This window comes from Coloeus monedula (assembly GCF_965178545.1).
Source record: "Coloeus monedula genome assembly, chromosome: 3".
Lineage (NCBI taxonomy): Eukaryota > Metazoa > Chordata > Aves > Passeriformes > Corvidae > Coloeus > Coloeus monedula.
In genome coordinates, this window is record NC_138783.1 from 51,008,439 (window position 1) to 51,032,452 (window position 24,014).

General features: G+C 34.6%; 1 protein-coding gene across 4 annotated transcripts in view; it reads left to right on the forward strand.

Moving 5' to 3' along the window:
* NBEA (neurobeachin) overlaps positions 1-24,014 on the forward strand; it is a gene marked incomplete at its 5' end in the record, with an annotated part of 466,147 nt that overhangs the window by 188,052 nt on the left and 254,081 nt on the right. For all 4 annotated transcript variants that reach the window (XM_082279412.1, XM_082279411.1, XM_082279414.1 and 1 more), the window contains 3 exons: positions 2,480-2,634; positions 6,639-6,765; positions 11,063-11,190. In XM_082279412.1, the coding sequence (XP_082135538.1) occupies positions 2,480-2,634; positions 6,639-6,765; positions 11,063-11,190 (410 nt within the window). The remainder of the gene's footprint in view (positions 1-2,479; positions 2,635-6,638; positions 6,766-11,062; positions 11,191-24,014) is intronic.

The following is a 24,014-nucleotide window of genomic DNA, read 5'->3' on the forward strand; positions in this document are numbered from 1 at the left end:
CTTTTGGACACTCTGAAAGACCACTGACTTGTTTGAATATAAGGAGGAAGACCTTGAATTTAGCATCATCTTTAGAAAAGTAGCAGGAAAATAGGAAATACTTCTGCAGCAATTGTATTGGCAATTTAGCAGATACTAATACCAGACTTTATATGAGGGAAAAATTGTTTTTCTTAAAATAAAACCCGAACCAAAATATATGTGTTTCATTTACACACTCTCACATTTTCAAACACTGGAGTGAATGTGTGTCTAAGGAGACTGTTCAGCAGTCAGGCATCCTTCCTGCTTGCATACAGATAAGAGGTCCAGGATCTGCTCCAATGGCATGGAGAGCATGGGATGACAGCTGTCAAGTATTCCTCACATTTCCTGGGCTCTTCCTATGTTGGCCACTCTTTCCAGTTTTTGGATATGCCTTTTTTTACCTTTATGGACCTGCCAGCAGTCTCTCTGTCCTTCCTAAATTCTTTGAGTCATCAGTCTTCAAAGGTATTGTCTGCAAGGTCAGATTAGCTTGTGAAGCTATGCATTTGCCTGTGGTCTTGACGACCTGTTAATCCACGTGCCCTTAAAATAGGCCAGTCTAAAATGCCTTTTCCTCTTGTGTCTTTCCTTCTTGTGCCCCCAGCATACAAATATTCCCATTCATTCTTCATTCACCCTTTCTATTGCAATTCTCTACAAAGGTGGTGGGTAATGACAGTAGTTTCCTTTTGAAATTAATATAATTGGGAAACACTCCCCCTTAAGAAACAAGTCCTAATTTCTTCTCTTGTTTCTATGACACTACAAGGACTTTGCTTTTGAGTACTCATTCAGTATTATAACCCAAATTCAAATATTTGTTTGAAGTATTAATTGAAATAGAGATCTTTATATGTAGGTTTGGGCTAAATTTAGGAAATATCATGGTGTTATGGAGCAGATTAATCTAACCCCTGTAGACTCAGCTTTGTTCAGCTGTAGCTGCTGCTATGTAAACACTTCATATGAGCAATGATTGTAAGATTATTAACTACAGACAAAAGCAATTATTTTAGGGTCACTTGCCTTAATCAATAGCTATTGCATTGTTCAAACTCATCTCCTCCTAATGTCAATGAACTGAGACAAAAACCCATTGACTGCCTAGACTTACCTCTCGAACAGAAAGTGCTTCAGGGTAGGGGTAAAACTGTTGTTCAGAATGCAGAATGTGAGCCCTCTAAAGAGAGTGAGGAAAAAAAGCTTATGGATTGTTCTATACACTGTCACCACCAGTCTTTAAAATCTGGGGAGACGGAGAATCTATATATATAGGAACACTGTGCCACACCCTATGATTCATTATACACCGTCATATTCACACAAAAGTGTAACTTAACAGTTACTGAAGGAAGCTCTTGAGCAAAATGTGGCCTCATCACCCTAAATAATTGCCCTTTCTTGCTCTTTTTTTATCACAATGATTAATTTTAAAGTGTATGTGCTTAAACAGAAAATGTACATAATGATGAAAAGATATTGTTCAATATTATACAAATATGATTTGTTTCAGGTTTGTTTTTCACTCAGGTTTGCCACTGAAACAAACTTTTAAGGAGAAGAGGGTTTTATAGATAAATGGAAATACTAAAAAGAAAAATGTAAATATAATTGCTTGCACTATGAGAACTGCCCAGTGTTGAAAAAATATTGTCTCCAAAGAGCAAGTCTTCACACCTAAAAAACCCCGAGTGTGATTTAAGATTAGGTTAAAAAGTGTTTGTTTGAGTGCAGTGTTATCTGCTTGTATTTGATATTACGTTGCACTTTTTGTATGAAAGCCCTGTTCTCTTCTTAAAAGCTTCAAATTCTCAAGATGCTTTTTAAACCTTAGCAATATCAATACTGTGAAAGAAAGTATTTATTGTGTTACATTTTTTCTGTTCAATGTACATTGTGCTATTCATTAAGATCAGGATGAAAGAAGGCTGAATCTAAAATTGTGTTTCTTAGTCGCCGCTGTTTGAAAGATTGGTATGTTCATGGTAGTGAGGAGTAACTTATTATACTCAAATGTGCAGATGAAACGCAAAAAAAATTGTTATCTTAGGTAACTTCATTAAGATCAACAAATTCACAGTTTTCATGACTGCATGCATATAGACTTCTGGCATAATTTCTGACAGCTAATGTCTGCAAATCTAGAACACATTACGGTGTTACACTGTTGATAGCAGTGTTCTCAACATATTGAAGTGGTGAAGTCTTTCCATTTTGTGGGGGCTGAAGGATAAATTAGGTTACTCAGAATTACATGAAGCTGCAGAATAAGGATAAAAGTATGGTTTTTGGGCCTGTTAATAGAGTTTTATCATATTTCAGGTTAACAAAATTTGCAGTATTATGTGTTTCTCAGCAGTGCCATCATAAAACAGCCTAAACCCATCACAGTCAAAAGTTCTTCCTGGCTCTGTGGTACAATTTTAGTAATCTGCTGTTTCTTTTTCCACAGGAGTGTGGTTGTACCAGTGAAGAAACCCCCTCCGGGTAGTCTGGCTGTTACCACCGTTGGAGCTGCCACAGCTGGGAGCGGACTGCCACCGGGTAGTACACCTAATATATTTGCTGCAACAGGAGCTACACCAAAAAGTATGATTAATACAACAGGTATTGTCCTTAAATATTCTTGTGACCCTCATTTTGTCTTTCTTTTTGTTTCATTACCTTCAGTGGTGTTTTGTTTTTTAATCATCTTTGTGTTGCTGTTTTTGTAATTCCAAAATAAAGCCTGGAAAGAGTAAACCTTGGCCTTTATTAGAAACAGTGTTTTCTCTTGGTCTATATTTCAAATCTTTGATAGTGCACATTGGACTTGTACAGCCTTAAAAAAGTTAATAAATAGCCTCAATATTGTTTTATAAGTATAGTTTAGAATTGAAATGAGTTAACTTTTCCAGTGCTCTGCAGTGGAGGATGTTTATGTGATACATACCAATTATCCCTCCCTATGTATCAAAGAAAGTAAAGACAAGTAGCTACTTAATAAACATACCGTAGATTGTAGAGGGTGAATATTTTGGACAATTACTGTTTGTCAGTTAAAATTATGCTCTTTTTGGATTTTTTTTAGTAAGAAACTACTTAATTTAACTGAATTCACGTCTTATCAGTAATTGTTTATTGTGACCTATAGAAGGAGGATTAGAACTTCTTTTTAAATTATTTATAATAGTAGTAATGGGATTCTCTGTCATGAAGGAGCCTGTTGACTGTGGAGACTGGTTTCCATTGAGAAATGAATCCTTACTGAGTGAAACTGATAGTTACTTAAACTCCTTTGAAATGTCTGGCTATAGTCTGTTTTCTTTCTAAAATAAGGAAAAGCACTTGAGAGAAGAGCTCTCCAAGGATATCATAACTTCAGTCAAGGGTTGAGAATGTGAAAATCTCTCTGGGGTTGCAGCAAATAGAGAGGGATGCTTTGGGCATCCTTCTGCTTTATGGAGTAATACAAAGACACTCTTTTTTTTTCTTTCTTTCTTTCCTTTTGCAGATTACCTTTAATGCCTGGTAATAGAACTTTGATTTTGCTAACAATAATTAAAAAAAAAAAAAAAAAAAAAAAAACCCCTAACCAAAACCTTAAAATCTAATTTTCCTGAGGCATATGGGAGGAATGAATACTCTGAATAATGTTATCACTTTTCTGAACAGTTCCATTTGTGTAGACACTTCTGTTAATCTTGAATGGATTTCCTTTTAGGTATTCTTATGTCATGCAAAAAATATCCTACACTGGAAACCTTGTTTTCCAAATGATACTGAATAGTAGTAAACTTTCAGTCTTTTCACTGATTAAAGATCTGAACTATTTTGGCTGGAATGTAGTAGCTCTTGTTTGTAAGTAATTGCTTTTTAAAATCAGTAATTTCCCCAGTACTGTACTTAGTAGAGGACAGTAAGGTATTGCAGAAGCCATGGTACATTCACTGTGAATTGAAGGCTCCTTTTTTTGACAGATCTTACAGTTTCTTTTTTTTAATGAAATTTTTTTTTGATCCTAATCTGTAGATTAGCTTGATTGATTAAAAAGTATTGCTTGAATGGAATTTCAGCAAGTATGTGGTTTAATTAGAGCTATATATGTACTGAATTCTGTAGTAAAGATTTATATGAAGATTTAAACTTTTGAAGATTTGAGTTTTATATTAACATTTTAGAAATGCTAGACATATTAGTGACAGTTTAAAAAAATTAGTATCACATTGAAAATATTTAAATATATATTAGATTAAAATACTTGTTTTGCCATTTTTAATTAAGTTATGCCTATGGTAGTCAAAACAGTGACTCATGTATGTCAATTTTTGAGACATATGGACAAAGTATCTAAAATCTTTTCGGTTTATATACTTGTAATCTATGAAATATCTATGTTATTCATGATTTTAAAGTAGTCTAGAGAATTTAATTGAACAGCACCTTTTTTTTTGTTATTTTGCTATGATAAAAAAGAAACAGAATGCAATTTTTTAGAAACACTAGATGTCCCCCCAAACCTATTTACAGTTGTTTTTACAGTATGTTACAGATACTCTAGGAATACAGTTATGTCTATAGGGTGTATTCTGTGCTGGACTTATGTGAAAGGTGGTTTTTTTCAGTTATTCATTGGTTGCAGTCAGTGTTTACATTCCATCTGCCATTGCCATCACAGTCAATGTCACTGTCACAATTTAATGAGATGTATGTTACCGAAGTCCTTTAGTGCTGTGAATGCGTCTTTGGGGAGATAGGTTTTCTTCCTTCATCTTTTTATGTAAGAAACTGGCTTTATAGTTTTTAGGCTGGATTTCTGTAATTCATATCCTGATTCTTACTTCTATGTTAATCTAATAGTTCTTTGACCTTCTGGAAGCCTAGCTGGTTGAACAACTTAGCAACTGCATTTTTAAACAGCCTTAATGAAGAAAATTTTACTTTGGAAGGAAAAGGGAATAAACAATAAAAATATGTATTCCCTATGCATTCATGAATAAAAACAAGTGTATAAATACACAAATGCACACACAGAGACATATATATATATGTGAAGGCTTAATCTTTTTTAAGATATCCTATTCTCAGTTAAGTTGCTGTGATTGGGAGAGATAACCTACCTTATATTTTTGTGTTTCTCAGTATGTTTGGGTACATTTAGAATTTGTATTTCATCCAAGCCAGAACACACAGTGTAAGCCACAATCCATCTCCCAATCCCATTATTAAAAAAAGAGCCTATATCAGTTCCTAATCTAAATCCTGAACCTCACCAGCTACTTTAGTGTCAGCAAGCCCAGTAAATCCTACTGCATTTTGATACTATTTTGAATGTAAATGTTCTTAAATGAGCTACTTAAATTTCCAATATTTACCTTAATTCTTTTATCAATAAAAAAAAATCTAAAGGCAAATTAAAAAAAAAAAATAATAATTCCTGCTGACAGAGTATTTTTCACACTTAGCAGCATTTGACCTCTACTTCACTGCTGCCTGACTACTTAAGCAGTCAAGAAACCATAACTGCTTTGTAGATCTCTGCAGGAAACTGAAAAGTAATATATACCTGTGTAATGCAAAGGACAATGATGTATCAACTGCTAAAACTGACCAGAAAGAGGGAGTTAACAATTATCATTTCTGAAAATGGCCATTGATCTCTAAACTGGGGTTATTCACCCCTCAATGCTAACTTGGATAAATCTTGTTGCCTGTCAGCCTCTTCTCGGGTAGCATCGCAGTCCCTCAGGCTTTGAACTCCAACTACAAGACTGTTTGTAGCTACCTCTTTTGCAGTGATGTGTTGCAGAAGGGCTATGCAGAACAGGGACAGCATTTATCACAGCACTCTGGCTCTTCATGGCCTCTCTGAGCCTTTGCTGGTTTGCTTCAGAGAGGCTGAACTCACAGTGCCGTTTCAGCAAACATGATAGATTGGCATTTAGAGGCTAAGTTTAGCCCTTAGCTCTGACCCAGATCACTTAAAGTATAAATGTATGCTCTGTGTGCATCTTTTTTTCTGGGCAGCTGTTCACAACCCATTGAAATGATACCCCCACTGCCCTTCTTACTTTTAAGATCTTACAATTCTCCTTGACTCAAGGAAGGAAACAGAAAAATTGTAATTATAGTCTTAATACTCCCCAGGCACTAATTTCCCCCATTACTTCCTGAAGTGATAAACGTTTTCTATCTTCCCTGTCATTTTTTAATTTCTATTTTTTTTTCTGCCTGTAGTTGCAACTGGGCAGTCAAGTATGCATATATAATTTTTTTTAAGAAATATTTAAAATTCTATTCTCAACTCAAGCTCATCTTAAATATACCTTTATTTTAGAAAGATCTTGCTTTACAGGATGATGTAAAATTATTTTCAACTTTGGAATATAATTTGGGAATAATGGAAATGAGGTAAGGATATATTTTGCCTGATTTTCAATAGATTTCAAGCTTATTGTTTTTATACCAGCAAAGTCAAGGTATTAATTTTTATGATACTCCAATGGAAAGGTTTTCACTATGTTAGAATAAATAGCATTATTTCCATACTTAGAAGTAGATTAATAATACAAGGACTATTTAAAGTTTTGTTTCTTAAGACTGAATTAAGGTTTGTGTTTTTTGGGGGACAGGTGCAGTAGACTCAGGATCTTCTTCTTCCTCTTCGTCATCCAGCTTTGTGAATGGTGCTACCAGCAAAAATCTGCCAGCTGTCCAAACTGTTGCTCCAATGCCAGAGGATTCAGCTGAAAACATGAGGTACACAAGTTCTATCTTTTAATACTAATTATATTTTCTCTTCCTAAAATACTGTTAAAAAATTAAGTGATTTAATGTGCATTTCTGTAGTTATACATATGGTACATTGTATATACTTCTTGGGTACTAAGGATATATGTACTAAAGTAACACTTCACTGAAAAGTCTGAGTTTTTCAACTGAGGAGTCTAACTTGTTCAAACTATGCCAGACACTAAAACTTCATTAAAGTAATTTTTCAGCTGGGTGTTTTTTTTCTTTATTCAATAATGATCATACAGATTGGTAATGGAACACTAGGAAGTGGAAGGAGAGACTCAACCTCTCCTGAGCAAATGAAAGCCTGCGTTAAACTGGACAGGACAAAACCAGACCTGTACTTGTGTAACTCACTAAATGGGGCACCCAGTCTGAGTTGGTGTTTCAAGAGACTCATGCCCATGGGTAGCTAATACCTCTCTTGCCCTGACTGGCAGCCAGGAAAATGCCCTCTGAAATTCCTATTAAATATCTTGTATAATAGTTATTATTGTGTAAAGATTTTGCTGCAGCACTTCAAGGACAAATTTTTGACCTTTTCAAGGTGCACACGCATCTGCCCTAAAAAGCTGACATGAGTCATACTAAGGAGTGGCCAAGTGTTCTTTAGTTGGCTGGCCACTGCAAGGCGTGGCTGTAAGAACATTGGAATGCAGACAGCAAGCTCGGTGTTCATAGGCTGTTTACGAGTTGACAAGCTTAGAAGCTCATGAACAAGAGATTGCATTCCCTAATAAACTGGAAAGGAAATAAATCTAAATCAGGGGCCCTACATAACCCATTAAAAAGTAACAGTGCTTCAGTGATGGAACACAGTGAAAAAAATTCCTTTTTTTGCTGGTCCTACCTGAAGGGTCAGATAAGTTGTGCAGGTGAAATTGCAGCAATGGGTACAGGCACAGGCTGAAGGCAGAAGGGCTGTTGGTTCCACTCCAAAAAGATGCAAATATTCAAGGAGAGAGTGGTCATTTGTGTGATGTTATTTATTGCTTGACTGTTTCATGAGGCAAGTTAATTAAATTGTGGTGTAATTAAAGCACTCCTGTTGCTTCTTGTCTTCATGTGCGAAGACGATGCTTCACAGATGGACAAATCTTTTTCAAAATTGAGATATGCATGTTAAAATTTGTTAAAATTAAATAGATATGTTAAAATTCTGTTGGATCATTAATTAGTTTCTTTTTCAGCTATTATAACAAATGCAATGGTCTTGTGCTTTCCCAAGCATTTTTAATTCTTTTCTCCTGGAATCAAAGAAAAAAATTGAGTTGCAAAATCTGTAAATAAAATTTTGAATTCAGAATTTCAACTCAGATGTTGTTGTATTCTGAGGAGTAACTGAATAGGTGACCAACATGTAGACAAAATCTATTCAACCCAAGGAATGTCTTCTGGGCTTTTTTTCCTTTCTTCTGCCCACCCTCGCAACTCCACCTCTTCTGCCTAAGAAACAACTCGACCTTTATTTTGATAATTTTTTTTTTTGTTGTTGTTATGTCATATAAATTCATCATGCTATAGCTTTTACGAGGCTAAACATTGGAGTTGTTTGTGGGGAGAGATCGTGTGACGTGAAAGGTAACGTATCTAAGCCTTCCCTTGTAGCAACTGCATAGGAAGATCTGATTATGGCTGTAGACTGAGCAGAGGAAAGTGAGAAGGAGAATAATCTTGGACTCTTAGACATTTAATAGTCTTGGTTTGGAGGTAGAGGTTTGTCTTGGAATGAAGTTGGGAACGTGGCATACCTGGGACTGGAACAGCGTATGCCCTCATCCTCTTCGCACTTTCTTGTGACCAGTTCAAGCAGGAGGTAGTAAGAAACTCCCATGGGATTATTTGGTCTTTTTGCTCACAGTTTTAAAAGTGTTTTTTTTTATTTTGGTCTTTCAATATTTTCTGTCACAGTTTATCACCTTTCTATATATAAATTATATATACCTTTATATAAAAATTATAAATGTATATAATAGTAAATATTATAGCAATATGTATTATATGTTATATATATTTTTCTATAGCCTATTTTCTGCTGTGTGTTGTCTTTAATCTGCAAATTAAATAGTCTAGAATTTGGGGGCTATTAAGAATTTTTTTTCATTGAAGGTCCAGAAATGGGGATGAAAAAAAAATACTATTTCTTCACAAAAACCCCTGAAAATCTCTTCATTCAGTCATGAAAAATAGTTACATTAATCTCCATAGGGAATTCCCTAATGATCGCAGTATGCTTTATAAGATATAATAAATGTTAGAAACAGCTGTAGAATAGGTTCAGTCTCTCTCATTTGTATGTGTGAGTACAGAAAAAGCAGTGAATAGGTCACCTACTTCCCCAAAATATTTTTTGGAATCTCTGTGTAGATTTATTTCTTGATTTTGCTTGTTCTTTTTGGAATTGAAGGACCAGAACTCTACTCAGTTTTCAATATGCAAATGCACCAGGAACTTTTCTTCTTTTACTATTTAAATGTCAAATTCAGTCCTTTGATATGCATTTTTAAAAAGTGCTAACCTTTGGTCTCATCTTTTTACAGAATACTATTCCAAATTGTCCATTAATATGTCCATAGTAAACAAGATCTATCAGTTGTCCATTTGATAAGAAGTTGTTTATTAGTAGCTCATCCAAGGTGTTGATTAATAGCATACCTGTACCTCCAACGTTGCTTGATTCTTAAGTAAAAATTGGTCTTAATTTAAAAACATAGGAACTTGAAATTTTTTTTCAATGTTACATGAAATTTTCAGAGTTAACTTTGAAATTAGGGATTTTATAAAACTATTTATAGTAAAAGTATATTTTAAAATATGATTTAGGTAAGTCTAGATTAATCTAGGAGGTTTTTTATCTCTTGTCAGCAAAAGCTTGGGTTAAATTCATGTTGAAAATTAAAAACTCTAAGCTAGTCACCTGCATTTCAACTATAGTCAATAGAGGCTTTCCCACAGTGAAGTTCATTTCAAATTATCTTTTTAAAACAGCCTTAAAAGGCTGCTGATATTAATCCATCCTTTAGAGCATCAGAAAATCATTATCTGAATTTTAAAATGGATGACAGCACACTGAAAGAGAATACACTTTAGAAGTTCAGTAAAATAATTTCAGGCTAATGAAGGAAAGCTTCCAATGTTTTTATAACATCAGCTTTCTTTTTAAACATAGAGATCTTCAAGTGATCTGAGTTAAAACATCCACATTTATTTAGTGCTTATAGTTAGTAAAGTATAAAATCTAAATGTCAGTGTTCATTCTCTTACATTCTGTCAATACATGTAACTTCTTCCTGTAATTGCATTTTTGATTTCCAATAATATATTAGTGCCATAATGCAAGCACAATGAAAACCCCTGCAGCCAATCAGCAATCTGAAAAAGAACAGCAAAAATTCTCAGTAGACCAGAATATGTATGTAAGTTCATTTCCACTTAAAAGTAATCGTTTACTTCTTTAAGATAACACATCAGGTTTTTAATCTTTGTGTAAGAGTTCCAGTGGGCAAAGGTGTTACAATCTTTCAAGTTTTAAAAGGGAAGAAGGAACCTTAAAGAGTACAGTCCTTTGCACACTGCTGACATTCTCAGACTGTCGCTAGTTTGTATCCCCAGAAAAAGAAGTATTATTTCTGGTATTTAAGAAGCAAACAGAAGTCACACCACCTCTTCTCATTGTACAAGAAAAAATTAAGGACCATACCATGCTTCAAACAGCCTCAGCAGGCAGAGAAGTCTAAATGCAAAGGCAAAGTGATTTACCTGGGATCATGTTCCCTCAAAGCTGAATAAAAGAATATTGGTTCTCTTGATATCTGTGCTAGAACACTTTGTCATATGCTGCCTTGCAATATCAAATGTTATTATTTGAAAGCTTGAATAAGCAAGCAAGTTGCTTGTGATTGTTTTGGTGAATAAAAAGATTCTCTTTTCAAGATTTCAAATGTGTGTAAAATCAGATTTAATCTGAGATGGTGAAATAGACCTATACTTGAATATGATATCATGTTTAAAAAGGATAATTAAAATTTTACTTGTTCTGGAGTACTCTGCAAATACTGTAGAATTTATGAGGCTGACACACTGCTGACTCTGACATGAAATTTCCATTTACTTAAAGCCATTTAAAAACTGTAAAGTTTAATCAAATTATGATCATCCTGTTTTCTAAAAAAGCTTACAGAAACTTTTAAATTGTGATTTGACGTAATTTAACTTCTATTGTGAAGTGTTCTTACAATCATGGTCTCTTTTTTTTTCACAGTATCACTGCAAAGCTTGAAAGAGCTTTAGAAAAAGTGGCCCCTCTCCTGCGAGAAATTTTTGTTGATTTTGCCCCTTTCCTGTCCCGAACATTATTAGGCAGCCATGGACAAGAGCTGTTGATTGAAGGTACTGTTTCTGTAATAAGATTATATTATTTTAGCTATTATTAATTTCATATGAACAGTTTTTTATTTTCACTAGACTTTATATAACTATTTTTGATAAATAAATTAATCAGTTGTTAATACATTGTGATTTCACTTCCCTGCATTTAATTTCATTTAAAGAAATTAAAAGTGGTAGCTTTTGTACCCTTTTTTTTCCCCTGAGATGCTGTGTAAAGATATATCCTGTCACCTTACAATGCAAAATCCTCTCTATAGTTTGCCTTTCTCTCCTCAGAATAATTCAGTGCTTCAGCCTGACTTTGACAAACCAGTGGAAATACAATTTAAAAATGTAATCTATTCCCACAGAAGAAAGTAAAAAGAAGACCATGTTCCAACATTATTGATGCATGTATTTGTATTTGGTAGGGTTGTTATTTCCTCAGGCTGGTCAGCTATATCCACACAGGCGCGTAAAGAGCTGTCCCTAGATGGGGAATAAAAAGTGATAAATTTCAAAGTATCCTTGACCACTTTCAAGGATTTTTTTGGGCTTTATGTGGTGTCTTTGCTACATCATAGTTAGAAAATTTGCCTCATAAATGAGGCAGGAAGTATGCAGAAATTATGCAGGAAGTGCAAATATGGCAAGCACATGAAGTAGTGAATCAGTACTAATGCAGCTAAAATAGTGAAGGGGGAATTTGCATGAGCATGTGCTGCTCCCAGGTCATGTGTTCAGAGGAATATACAGCCAGGTAAATTTTTTCCTTCCAGGGTTCCAGGGTTGTTCTTATGCAGTATTGTTGTTTATTGAGAGGAAAAAGCCTCATTCTGAAAAGGCTTATAATATGTGAAGATCTACACAGAAAAAATAGCTTTGTGTTCAAATTCCAAAACGTCTTCTATTATACATGTGTTTTACCTAAATGTTAGCGTACAGTTTTTCTATGGTAATTCCATGATTACATCTCACAGTGTTGGCTCTTATTACTAGAAATATTTACATCTTGTAACTGAAATTTTCTAGAACCTTTTCTTCTTTCTTCTTCCTGTTGTTAAATAATATTATCGTTTAATAATACCAAGGAATGGTATAGTAGCTTAGTAATACTCAGAAGCTTCAGGTATTTATAATGTTAATTTTATAACTGTGAGTAAGTTGCACTTCTCACTTAATGACACCTGAAGTTAATGGTCTGAGATTTACATTGAGATAACTGTAAGATAATTGATGGGTTACATTATTAAATATATTATTTCAGTGAAGTTGGTTGCAAAATTTGTAGCAGCATTATCCTTTTCCATTTGGCAATTGATTAATTGCACTATAATTTTTATAAAATATGACTAAAATTGTCTTGGTTTTACCTAATTAAAAAAATTCTTCACTGATGTTGTTCTGATTTTGTTTTTTGGTCTGATCCATAGCATGAACAAGGCTACAACAGTTCCCAGGATACAACAAAGACTGAAAAGCTAGAGGTCACAGGAACCTCACAACTATATGGCAGTATTTTATCTCACTGCTTATCTAGAGAGAAACATGATTTGTTTGCTGTAGAATGTTTCTGATAACTGTTTGGAATGTCATTCCAGATTTTGCCCCATCTGTGACTTAGCCACCCAATTCAGTCAGAAAACATTGGAACCACTGAGTTCCATAACAAGTAATGTCCTTCCCATCATTTTTCTTTACTGTTATGTCTGACCTTCTCATTCCTGATTTCTAAAAAGCAGTCCTTTCTTACCAAGATACTGAAATAGCAATCTGTGAAGTAAAAAATCCAAGCACACCATAGATTTTTACAGTGCAAGAATTGAATTTCTCTTTGCTACCTCTGAAGTACTTGGGCTTTTTTTTATTCTTAACAGAGGATTCAGAGAGTTGCTTTTGTAGTCATTGTGTGCTTCTGATCTTTTCTTTCTTCATTGCTCCTATGAGACCCTTGTTCTCAACTAAACTGAATTCTTGCCTAGTTAAGTTGCGTTTGAAAGAGAATTCCAAATTCTCTCCTTATTTACTTTGAGAAGTTTCCTCTCATTGCTTACTGAAAGCCAGCGGTAGTCTTGAAGTACTTGAAAGTGCTCTCCAGGTAATGACTGTGTGAAACAGAGGGTTTTAGTGGTGTAATTCAAGATATGAGAGTGCATAGATTTTCTGTGGGGCTTTGATAATTGACATTTGATTTTTTTTACTGGCAAGCGGTAATTAACTTGACAGTTTTATATTCAATGGTTTAATTTGTTACTTTATATGTAAAGGTTTTAGTTATAAGAATCAAAAAGGAGGAAATAAACTCTATATAATTAAGTCTTAAGGCACTTGTCTGTTTTTCAAATTGATCACCATAAAAAATATCTGTTGTGTTCTGTGAAGCATGTACTTTCAAGCTTGACATAATGATACCTTTCCTTCTTTGCTGTTTTTGAAACCTCCTTATGGTATGAAGTTTTTCCCTATCAGATTTTGCTAAAATATGAATACTGTCAGACATGCTTGATGGCATCTACTTTTTCCTGAAGCTCTTCCTAGTGTTCGTGTGTGTGTGTGTGTGTAAGAAATGCTAAATCATCTTCAGATTTGGTAAGAATGTACACAGTTTTATAGCTGACTGTAAATACTGAAGAGCACAAAATAAAAGGGAGCAGAAAAAAAAATTAATTTTAATACTTTTAAAACAGGTTAATTTAATTATGCAAACTTTCAAGAATATCTGGTGCTTTTAGATAGATGTTGTCAATATGTTTTTGGAAATGTCTATACAACTTAGTCATGATTTCACCTTTTTGTAGTAGCTCAGCTGCCTCAAACCTTTGGTGAAAAATCTTGTAGTCATATCCTTTCACATCACATTTTATCATCATTCTGTCCCATGGAAGACTGGCTGATCTATTGTTTGAGTAAATTATACTTAATATCTTAATGGCTTCTTAACTTTTGAATAGAGTTAAAATGAACAGGCTGCAATGATCTGGTCAGTCCACACCAAAAACTTAGGCCACTAATACTTGAAATTGTTCATTTTTCTTGTTTGTTCTGGTAAATTCCCAAATGTGACTGGTAACAGAGGAACCTTATCAAGTAATAATCTGGCATTGCAGAATTTACTTACTGGTAAAACTCCTCATCTATTTACTCCACTAAAATTACGGAATTACTAATTACTGAAATAGTTACTTGCCCCTTTTTCCAAAACCAGTTTTTTTTTCAAAGGTATCTTACGTTCAACTGAGTTTCAAATGTTTCATCACCTTCTCGAATATTATATAAGTGGAAAATATCCTCAGTGATGGGTTAAAAAGGACTTATTGGCATTTGAATGCAAACAGCTTCAAAGAAAGTACACCAGAACCAGCCCAACACTGCTGTGGTTTGTCAACTGAGGTTCTTCCAATGCCTCTGAGAACAGAAATTGCAAAGGTTAAAATTGTCCGTACAGAATCTAATTGGAAACAAACATGCAATATCTATAGGTCACATATTTGAGCTTAGCAACGGAGCTCATTGTGAAGTTCCATTTAACACTTGCACAGATATGTTTTCACTAACTAGTTTCCATATGGTCTGCAAATTCCCTCCATGTAAAGTGCATTACAACATTCTAGCTTTTAGGTGAAAATGTTACAGGCAAGTGTAATCTGATATATAGTCGAAAGAAAAGCTATATCCTCTTTTTGTCAAGCACAGATGGATAAAAGTATTTCCACTACAGCTATTCTTGGCATGTCAGTAGGCTCACAGTTGAAACACAGTCACATAGAAGGCTTTCCCTTCTCTTGAGTGAGGTACCAAAGAAACTTCACCGATGCTTTTACTTTGCTATGTCATTAACTGGGGAGAAGGTCAGCCAGGTAGCCCTTCTCCAAAGGATCTCAGATTAATTCCTTGGTGTACATGTGATATGTTTCTGATACAGGCACAATTCAAGTCAGATGACAGAATGTTTTTGCACTGATAGGAGAAGAATCTGTTTCTCCTCATTAACTCACCACGTGGCCCTATGAAAATATTCAGTAGAGGTGGTGATGGACTAGCTTTGTATCATGTTTGGCAGGAGACTTCTTGAAACAATTGAAAAATTGTCCAAAACATTCCTTTGGAAGCCACAAATAGAACTTGGGTGCTAAATGACACTACTTTAAAAGCTCCCTAAGACCTCAAGTGTGTCATCACTGTGGCATCTACCAATACTGGCACAATTAGTTTCTGATTTCCTTGAACACTGAATTTTGTATTAGGAAAAGCAGGACGACCATTTTCCTTAAAATATTATGGTCATTCAGAAATCCCTTATACTCTCTGGGGAAAGTTTACTTTTTTGGACCTTAACATGCCCGTTGTGTTTCTCTTAGAGAATTTTCAGAACCTTTGTATTTCCGTGTTCAGGAGTACAGATGCTATAAAGTGGAAAAATGCATGTTCTTGCAGAACTTTTTTTCCCTGTACATATTATTCTCTCATTCATTTATCTCACTCTGCCACATCCAAAATATTTTTGTTTGTGTGTCCAGGCATGCTTTCTTTCAACTGATTAAAACTACAGTAATTGACCTTCTAGTCTGTAGGACAGCATGTAGCCAACATTTTGAACAAAATAAATAAATTAATATATACTAGCAACTAAGAGGGGAAAGGAATACATAAATAATGTTGTGCTTTTAAAATTAGTATTAACTCAAATTAACAGCATGTAAATAAAACCTTAAGCTATTCATGGTGCTGAAATTTCTATAATCCAATTTTTCATCCTATTTTGCTATTTTTATTAACAGTGTTTTTATAGTGTTGAATTGTTCCTGGCAAAACTAAGTGCTTAGGTGAAGATACACAAAATGAGAAACGAAGGCATTGCATTGGAGAAATATGCTGAATCATTTTCTGGACTAACCAAAACTCAAGAAAAAGCTAGATTTCAACATATCTGGATGCTGAGTCCAACTCCTAGGAGCAAAGAACATAGACTTAGATCCATCCTAGAGGGTAGGAGATGAGGGACAAATCCACGCAAAGAATGGAGGGATTGCCAAAATAATTGGGATGCTTGGCTCCCTTAGCTCAGTGCTGAGGCAACAAAGACTTTTCCAGTGTCTTGGAAGAATAGATGAGGAGGTGATGTGATTTCTGTGCTCAAATTTGGTAAAACTCCTTCTATCTGGTTCTATAGTCAGCACTTCAATAAAGATGCACACACTGCAGAGGTAGCAAGAGCAGGGCACAAGAGTGATTGATGGATGGGAGATAAATGCCATGGAGTTTAATGTAAGGAGCTCTATACAGTGATGTATCAAAAAGAAGAGATAAAATGAAGTTAAATACTACAGGATGCCGTAGCCTTTCTACCAACAGAATTCCTAATGAGGGTAAATATAATTGGAAAACTTTTATAGAGCTTACAATTATTGCAATTGATGTTACTTGTAGTCATTATGATTATTTTCTTTTTTTTTTTAAATATCGTCTTCAATCCAGCTTCTCAAGAGGAAAAATGTCACGTATTTTCTGGATGCTTTTGAAGCTTCTTTGTGACTTTTGAGCATGTGAATCGCCATTTTCTCTGTGCCACATCGTGCAAGGAATGATAGTCTGCATTAACCTTAATTTGTTTTAACATTGTCATGACTGCATTTGTTCACATGGTGGTAGACAGGTGTACTTCAGTGTCAGCTAGCCACCTGCAGAAATCAGTAAGAAAACAGTGGTTTTTTTTTCCTTCTGCAGCTGACTGCATCTTAACTGTAGATGCAGTCAAGAATATATCATTTTTCCTTTAGGCATCAAAGATAGTGCTTATGTCACTGTGAAATAAGCCTTTCTTCTGAATTTTTATATATGTGGTCATGTATGTATATATACTAATTGATTTTCATTTTTTTATATAAGAAGTTCTTTAATCATTACCTTGAAGCCCATTTTAGTATGAGATATTTTCTCCTTTGTCTGCATAATGAAATTTGTCTTTTCATGGAAGCCTCATGTAAGACTCCTGCCAGCTATAGTTTGGTCTCAGATTTCAGAGAGCTCTTGCAATTATATGACTTCATAGCTTTATATGTACTTTAATCTGATTTTTTTGAGAGCATGAAACTTATGTTCAGCCTCCACTGGCTGAGGAGGATCAGCCTTTCAGTCCCTTGATAATTTTTTAATATGTTGGCCAGTTTCAGACAGTTTAACAGAGGTTGCTTAAAAGATGCTATTTTTACACAGTATTCCCAAATAGAAATATCTGTTTAGAAAAAAGATACCCTATTTTGGGTTAGGGTGTGTTTCTTACTCACCTTCAATATTTGCTCTACGCTGTTGTATGAGATATGCCATCATTGTTTAGTAAAGGAAGGGAGAACTGAACAGTAACTCAAAATAATTGCACCCAATTCTTTTGTAATAGATGTGTAATATATGGTATCCATACAACACTATACATATTGCAGCATAAGGAGCAGGAAAGCAATTGATAAAGCAGGACTGAGGGAGCAGTAGGAACTCAGCCCTATTAGACATCGGGGAATCCCTGTTAGAAATCAAGGTGAATGTTAAAACTTTCTGTGGAGTGGTCAGGGCAGTGTCATTTTCAATAGGTATCTCACTGAACATGGTCACTCTGTTCAGCAAGGATGAGGAACCTTATGGATTATTTGGTTTGTACTGGGTCAGGAACTCTGAATTGATTTGCAAGGCTAAGGTCGTAATGTACTTCTCTGCCGTGCCACATCCCACTCCTTCCTTCCATGTGCCCTGGATGTCTAAGTGTACCTTCTTCTCTGTCTAGGACCTTCTTCTCTGTCTAGGAGAGGTGATGCTGCATGTTTAGCACTGTGTAGTTAAATCCAGTGAATTTCCTGACCCAGTCCTCTGTAAGACAGTTTTCCTGAGTTTGTGGTAGGATTCCTATTTATAGATTTCTTTTTATCTTCTCTATAAAGACTTGCAAAAAGATCCCAGAAAAATTTCACTCCTGTCTGAAATTAACCCCTGATTAGATAATGAGTCTGGAATAATAATGATTTACAGATAATTCTTTTCTTCAGTAAGTCAGTTTGTGCTTTCCTTTTTTACTTCAAGAATTTCTGCAAGGAATTTGCAAGATTAGGATTTTACCATTAAGAAAGCCATAGGTCATTTTGAAACAGGGCATGAAATCCTCCAATAGATATAATTTAAAATCCTGCTGCTGATTGAAAAGCTGCCTGCACATGTTGTAATCCATTCATAAGCAGGAAAAATATAAAGTTCATGAATTTCAAACTGCTATTTATAGACATGTCAGAAATTTGTTTGAAGAAATTCCCTGTCTATGGTTGGTATGATTAGCTCATAGTATCTTACTGAAAGGCTCCACAGTGTACTCATGTTTCTGCACACACTTTGGGGCTGATCATGGATTTTACTAAAAACATCAATGAGTCAGGTACACATGGAGACAGAAAACAACACCAGTTTTCCAGAAGTCTGTATGGTAGGAACAAAGAAATGCTGAAGGGCTAAATGTATATTCAAATCTACCTATTTATTTACAACTACTCCAGAGAGTCAAGGTTCAAAGCTTTGCAACTTCCAAAGTTTTTTTAGTGTGCTACTAGTGACAAGACAGATGCCAATTCAGAGAACTGAAGAGCAGGTACCACAAAAGAAGTCTCTATTATTTATCCACATTGAAATCTTCAAACTCTAATGACCCCAGCACAAGTTACAGAACATTTTTCTTTCACATAATATTCCTTTATGACATCTTTAAAGGGATATCATTATAAATACCAGAAAGAGGATACACATTCATTTGATTTTGATTTAACTCTTGATTTACTGAAGTTCCTGTGTGCAGAAGTATGTTCTGAACAGATGTTTAACATGGCAGGAAACATTATAGATCAGAGATCCAGATAGCAACTAGGAAATGCATAGCATCTGGCACCTTTTTGAAAGTAAACCTGCCAATAATTAATTACACATATGAGCCACTCTATCCCTGTCTAACGAGTTGGACACTTACTAAGATGTATTGGACTATGGAACAGAGGTTAACTGCTCATGCCCTCTCCTCTGTCTCTGACTTGTGTGGTCCCAGTGTAACTTAAGGGTAGAAATTGTTGGCACTCAGATTATGTGTCATTGATTATATTATCATTATTGCATTGATTAATAATCAAGATGTCTTTACAACCCAAAATGTGAGGAGTTCCCATTAGACAGAAATTTGGGTTCTTCTGTTGCTTTGACAATGGAGAAAAAAAATACCGAAATTGTGAGACTAATTATAAAGTTTAGTTAGGAGAATGCAGATGTAAAATATTAATAATAAATACATGCCTTCAGGAAAGTAAAAGCTGGTAACAGTGCTAAGTAGTCAGGTTTGCTGGAAAGAAACTCTGAAAGTTATCCTTGAAAATGTAGAAGCCACTAGATGTTTGAGGTTACTAAATTACTATTGAAAGTGCTTTTATAAAACTGTTATTATTAGGAACCAAAGAGTACCAATTGCTGTTGTTTTAATGCACATAAGGAAATGCACAAAATACTGGAGCCTTTAAAGATTAAGAAAGGAGTTGGTTATTTGTAATCCTTCGGTCTCACTTACTTCAGAGTATTAGCCACTTTGTCACAAGCCGCTTTTCTTTCTCAAGCTAGTAGCCTGTATTCCAGTTGCAAGCCAAAATGCCTAGAAAGGACTGGTCTTTTAGACTTAGGATTCTAGAAAAATACCCTCCCTGATGTCCATCTCCCTGATACCCTCCTTGATAGTCCATCTTTGTTGTAATAGCATCCAGTTTCTGTCTTTCTTCTTGCTTTAACTTTCAGCTTTACTCAAAAATACATTTTTTAGTGAGTTTTCCTACTAAACTACTACCAAAAAAAAAAAAAAAGTAGCAAGAGAGCTATTTAAAGATATTTCAAGGCAATATTTTTTAAAAGATTCTGAAGAAAGGTCTTAACATGTGCAGGCACTGCTGTAACACAGCCTGTAGGTGGACTCATCATATCAGGTATACAGCAGTGCTGAATGTTAACACTGGACTGAGTTGCACAATATTTTTGTTTTAGAACAGCCACCTTTTTCCCCCTTATTATTTTCTCCTCTACTGTCCAGGTCCAAAGAAAAACGAGGTGGTATGCCAAAAAGGTATTCAGTATCTACAGGATGTTCATGCTGTGACTGAAGCTCTCCACAGGCAGAGGTTCTCTGGTTCTTATTCCACTTAATTCATCATTCAGAACTCAGCAGGGGACTCTGCCTGATTTTGGACTTGAAACAGTTAGGCTGGTATTTGCCCCAGCCCTTGTCCTCTAAAGGCTTAAAAACTGAATCAATCTACTTTATTACGCCGGCAGTGTTTTCCAGAGAACTACCCGACTCTGGTAATCTATAGGGTGCAAATAACATCTCTGTATCAGATATTGCCCTGAAAGATGCATTTCTCATGAGACATAGTAAAATAATCCTTTTCCATGTAGTCTGAGTTCTGTGATCAGGTTCTTTACAAAATTAATCTCATTAGGGCTGGTCACAGTTTTTCCTTATATATATTCCTTAATTTTCTCTCTGCTTATTACCTGCTCTTATGACCTAGACTGAAACATTTTAATTCGTGACCAAGTTTACCGAATTTCCTTACTGGTCCTGATCATTTAAAGGCACTTCTTCAGTTCATCCCGTTGGATATAGATTTGCTTGTTTCCATGCCTTCAAGGCTTAAAAAAAGAATATTGCACAAAAACTGTAGTCTTAATTAACTTGAGAAACTACTACACTTGAATGATAAAAGTATACCCATTTTAAGAGCCTTTTTTGATAGAAAAAAAAGTGTTACTTATAGTATAAACATTAATGAACCATCTAGCTTGATTTACCTAGATGTTAACAGACTCCCTACATACCTGGGTTTATTTTGCAAGAACTAAGATACTATATCTTTACTGTGTTCAGTGCAACTTTATGTTAAATTTTACCTCCTTCAAAAAAAGATCCTGAGATCTGCTAAACATCTATTCTCTTATGTCATATTTTTGTCTGATGGTGTGTGGAATTTTATGATTCAGTCTTTTTATACTTCTTGTCTGTGGAGATTTTCTTGCAATGAGAAACCCTCATGCTGAAAGAACTTGTCAGACAACAGAGACAGTTGTGATATGTCAAATTAAGATGGCAAAGTGATGTCAAAGCAGGTCTAGGGAGAGTCCATAACAATGTTACTGTCAAGTAAATAAAGAAAACTGAAACACAAGAAATACAAGTTATTTCTAGAGATCTATGACTGTGGTAGGTTTTTGTGTTTTGAGAGGCACTGTTTCAGAATGATTACCATTTGTCAGTAGGGCTTCAGGATAGAAGCAAGATCTGATAGCTGCCAACTAAGGTCAGCAAAGTTCAGCTTGAAAAGGGAGGTGGTTTTTTTTTTTCATTGTTATCAAATTCTCAGGAAACATTTATCTTTATACAAAAAATTAGTTTTGCTACTCAGGAGATCACCCTGCTTAAAATAATTGTCGTCTTGGCCTCAGAAATCTAGGAGGCTGCATGAGCTCAGTGAGGTTTTGTTGTACTTCCTATTTGTAGCTGCGCTGGTTCATTCAGTGTGGCCCCATTGTTGCTAAAGAAAAGAAAAATAAGGAAGTAAGGAGGATCAGTATAGAGTAAGTGGTTTTATTTCTGTGCAGCTTAACCTTTTCTTACCACCATTTTTTTGTCATTCACCAGGCACATATTTCAGTTTTGTCATGCCATGATGATAATTCTCCCCTAATAATAGGAAAGAATGTAACAAAGAACTAGAAGGAAATAAAAGAAAGAAGAAAACAAAAAGTAATTCCTATGTTTACAAAAAGAAGAGAGAAACAAAAAGGAATAAGCTCATAAAATAGGGCATCAAATAGTAATAAGCTATAGACTGAAGCTAAGAAAAAGTTGATAAATTTCTGGAGTAGAAATAAAACTTCGTGCCTGAAGAAAATAAAACATTGAGTAATGCCTTTTCAGGGAAATCCTGATATTCTAGAGACTTATTTGGGGTCATACCTCTGATATATCTTTTCCAGGATGTCCCTTTTGACAACTTTAGAAAGACTTGGAAAAGGTTCTTGAGATGAGGAGAAAGCACCATTGTTGTAGTGAAGGTATAAAGTATAAACATTTGCTTGTGTTAGTGAGTGAAATGAATGTCTTTATTTCTGCTTGTATAGTTCTTGGAAAATAATTCACTACTGAGGAAATAATTCCAAGATGTGTTTCTTCTAACACAGATTTGAGAGGAGGTGAAGGACTGAGGAAAAAAAGAGAAAGGAGAGGTAGATGTTTCTTCATTTAAGTATGAGACCTGTGAGGGATCAGTAGGACATAAAATCTTTTTCCATGTATTGAGTATGTGGCAACTTCTTTGGTATCACTTGTTTTCATTTAGTAATTTTTCTACAAATTTAATTACAAAATTGTCAACTTTTTCAGGAAAAGAATGACAGGAAAATACCACATGACAAAACTTGAAAAATATTTAAAATTGTCACAGTTTAAATTAATTTTTTTATATGTCTTCATCGATTAATTTTTTTCTTACTTCTTCCATTGACATAAAATATCCCTGGCAGCAGCTGTGGCAGAAATTTATTGAAAATTCTGAGTCACTTATTTGAATTATATCTTAGTATAAAGAGGGAAATCAGAAGACTTTCAGGATAATATTGGAATTTTCACAGTAGACTTTTCGTTTTGGAGGGAAAAAATGGAATGCTTTTCATTGAGATTCTTTCTAGATAAATAATTTTTTTATTATTATTGTCTAGAGCCTGTAATTGTGCATGTTTTCTGGGCTTCTGCTGAAATAAAATGTTTATGACTTACTCAAGTCTACCTGAAAATGCAGTACATTTTAACAGAAAAGCAATAATTCCATTTTTACAGACATTTTCAAGATTAGAGATATTTTAGTTTGATCAGCTTCAGTGCAGTGTGATCACTACTTTGGTGTTTTTACCTGTAGTCTAGAAGAGGACTTAAGAAGAGGAGGAAATACATTTATTTTAGAAATTAAATTTTTGTAAATATGTTTCACACCATTAAAAAAAAAAAAAATCTGCTTCACTTAAATTTAACAGGGAATTGGATTTTTGTCATTTATATTTGTGTTGAATTCTTTCATATAAAAGGAATATTTTTGTGTTCTTGTTTTTGTGTTGTTAATTCTGATTAGAACAATTTCTCAATCGATATGTGCTAGATTGATGTACATTTTAGATCTGTTCTGTTATAGAAGTTGGATAAGCAAATTATTTCACTACATCACGATATTTGGAAAGATTTGGAAGATATTTGGAATGAGTTCTGTCCAAAGAAATACTGTTTTAAGAGAATAACAGTGAAACACGAATGCATATATTGAGTAAATCCTGATGGAGCACTGGCTAAATAAAGAATTACCACAGGCATTAAATGGAAAAGTGTGTCAGTTTTGAAAATCTTCCGTGGCATATTAAACTGAATAGTGGTAGTGGTTTTTATTTTATAGATAAAGTGGTGTCCTTCTCATGTGATGAATGAGAATTTTGCATCCCATTACACTAAAGGAAAATTGTCCACAGGTTAGCATAAGGCTGGACTCTTCAGAGTAGTGTGGCATTATCATTACAGCTCATGGGATTACAGTACGAAAGTCTGTAATTTTAAAAACTAAATCATGTATGCATTGTAATAAATCCCTTCTCTGTGGATACACTCTCATGGGTTTTTGCCATTCTGCGATTCCATCTGGATGTTTTACAGCCCACATTTAGATTCCTTTTTAGTAAGGGCAGTGGTAAAGAAGCTTAGGTTTTCTTATTTAAATAAAATAATTTAAGAAACTATTACATAC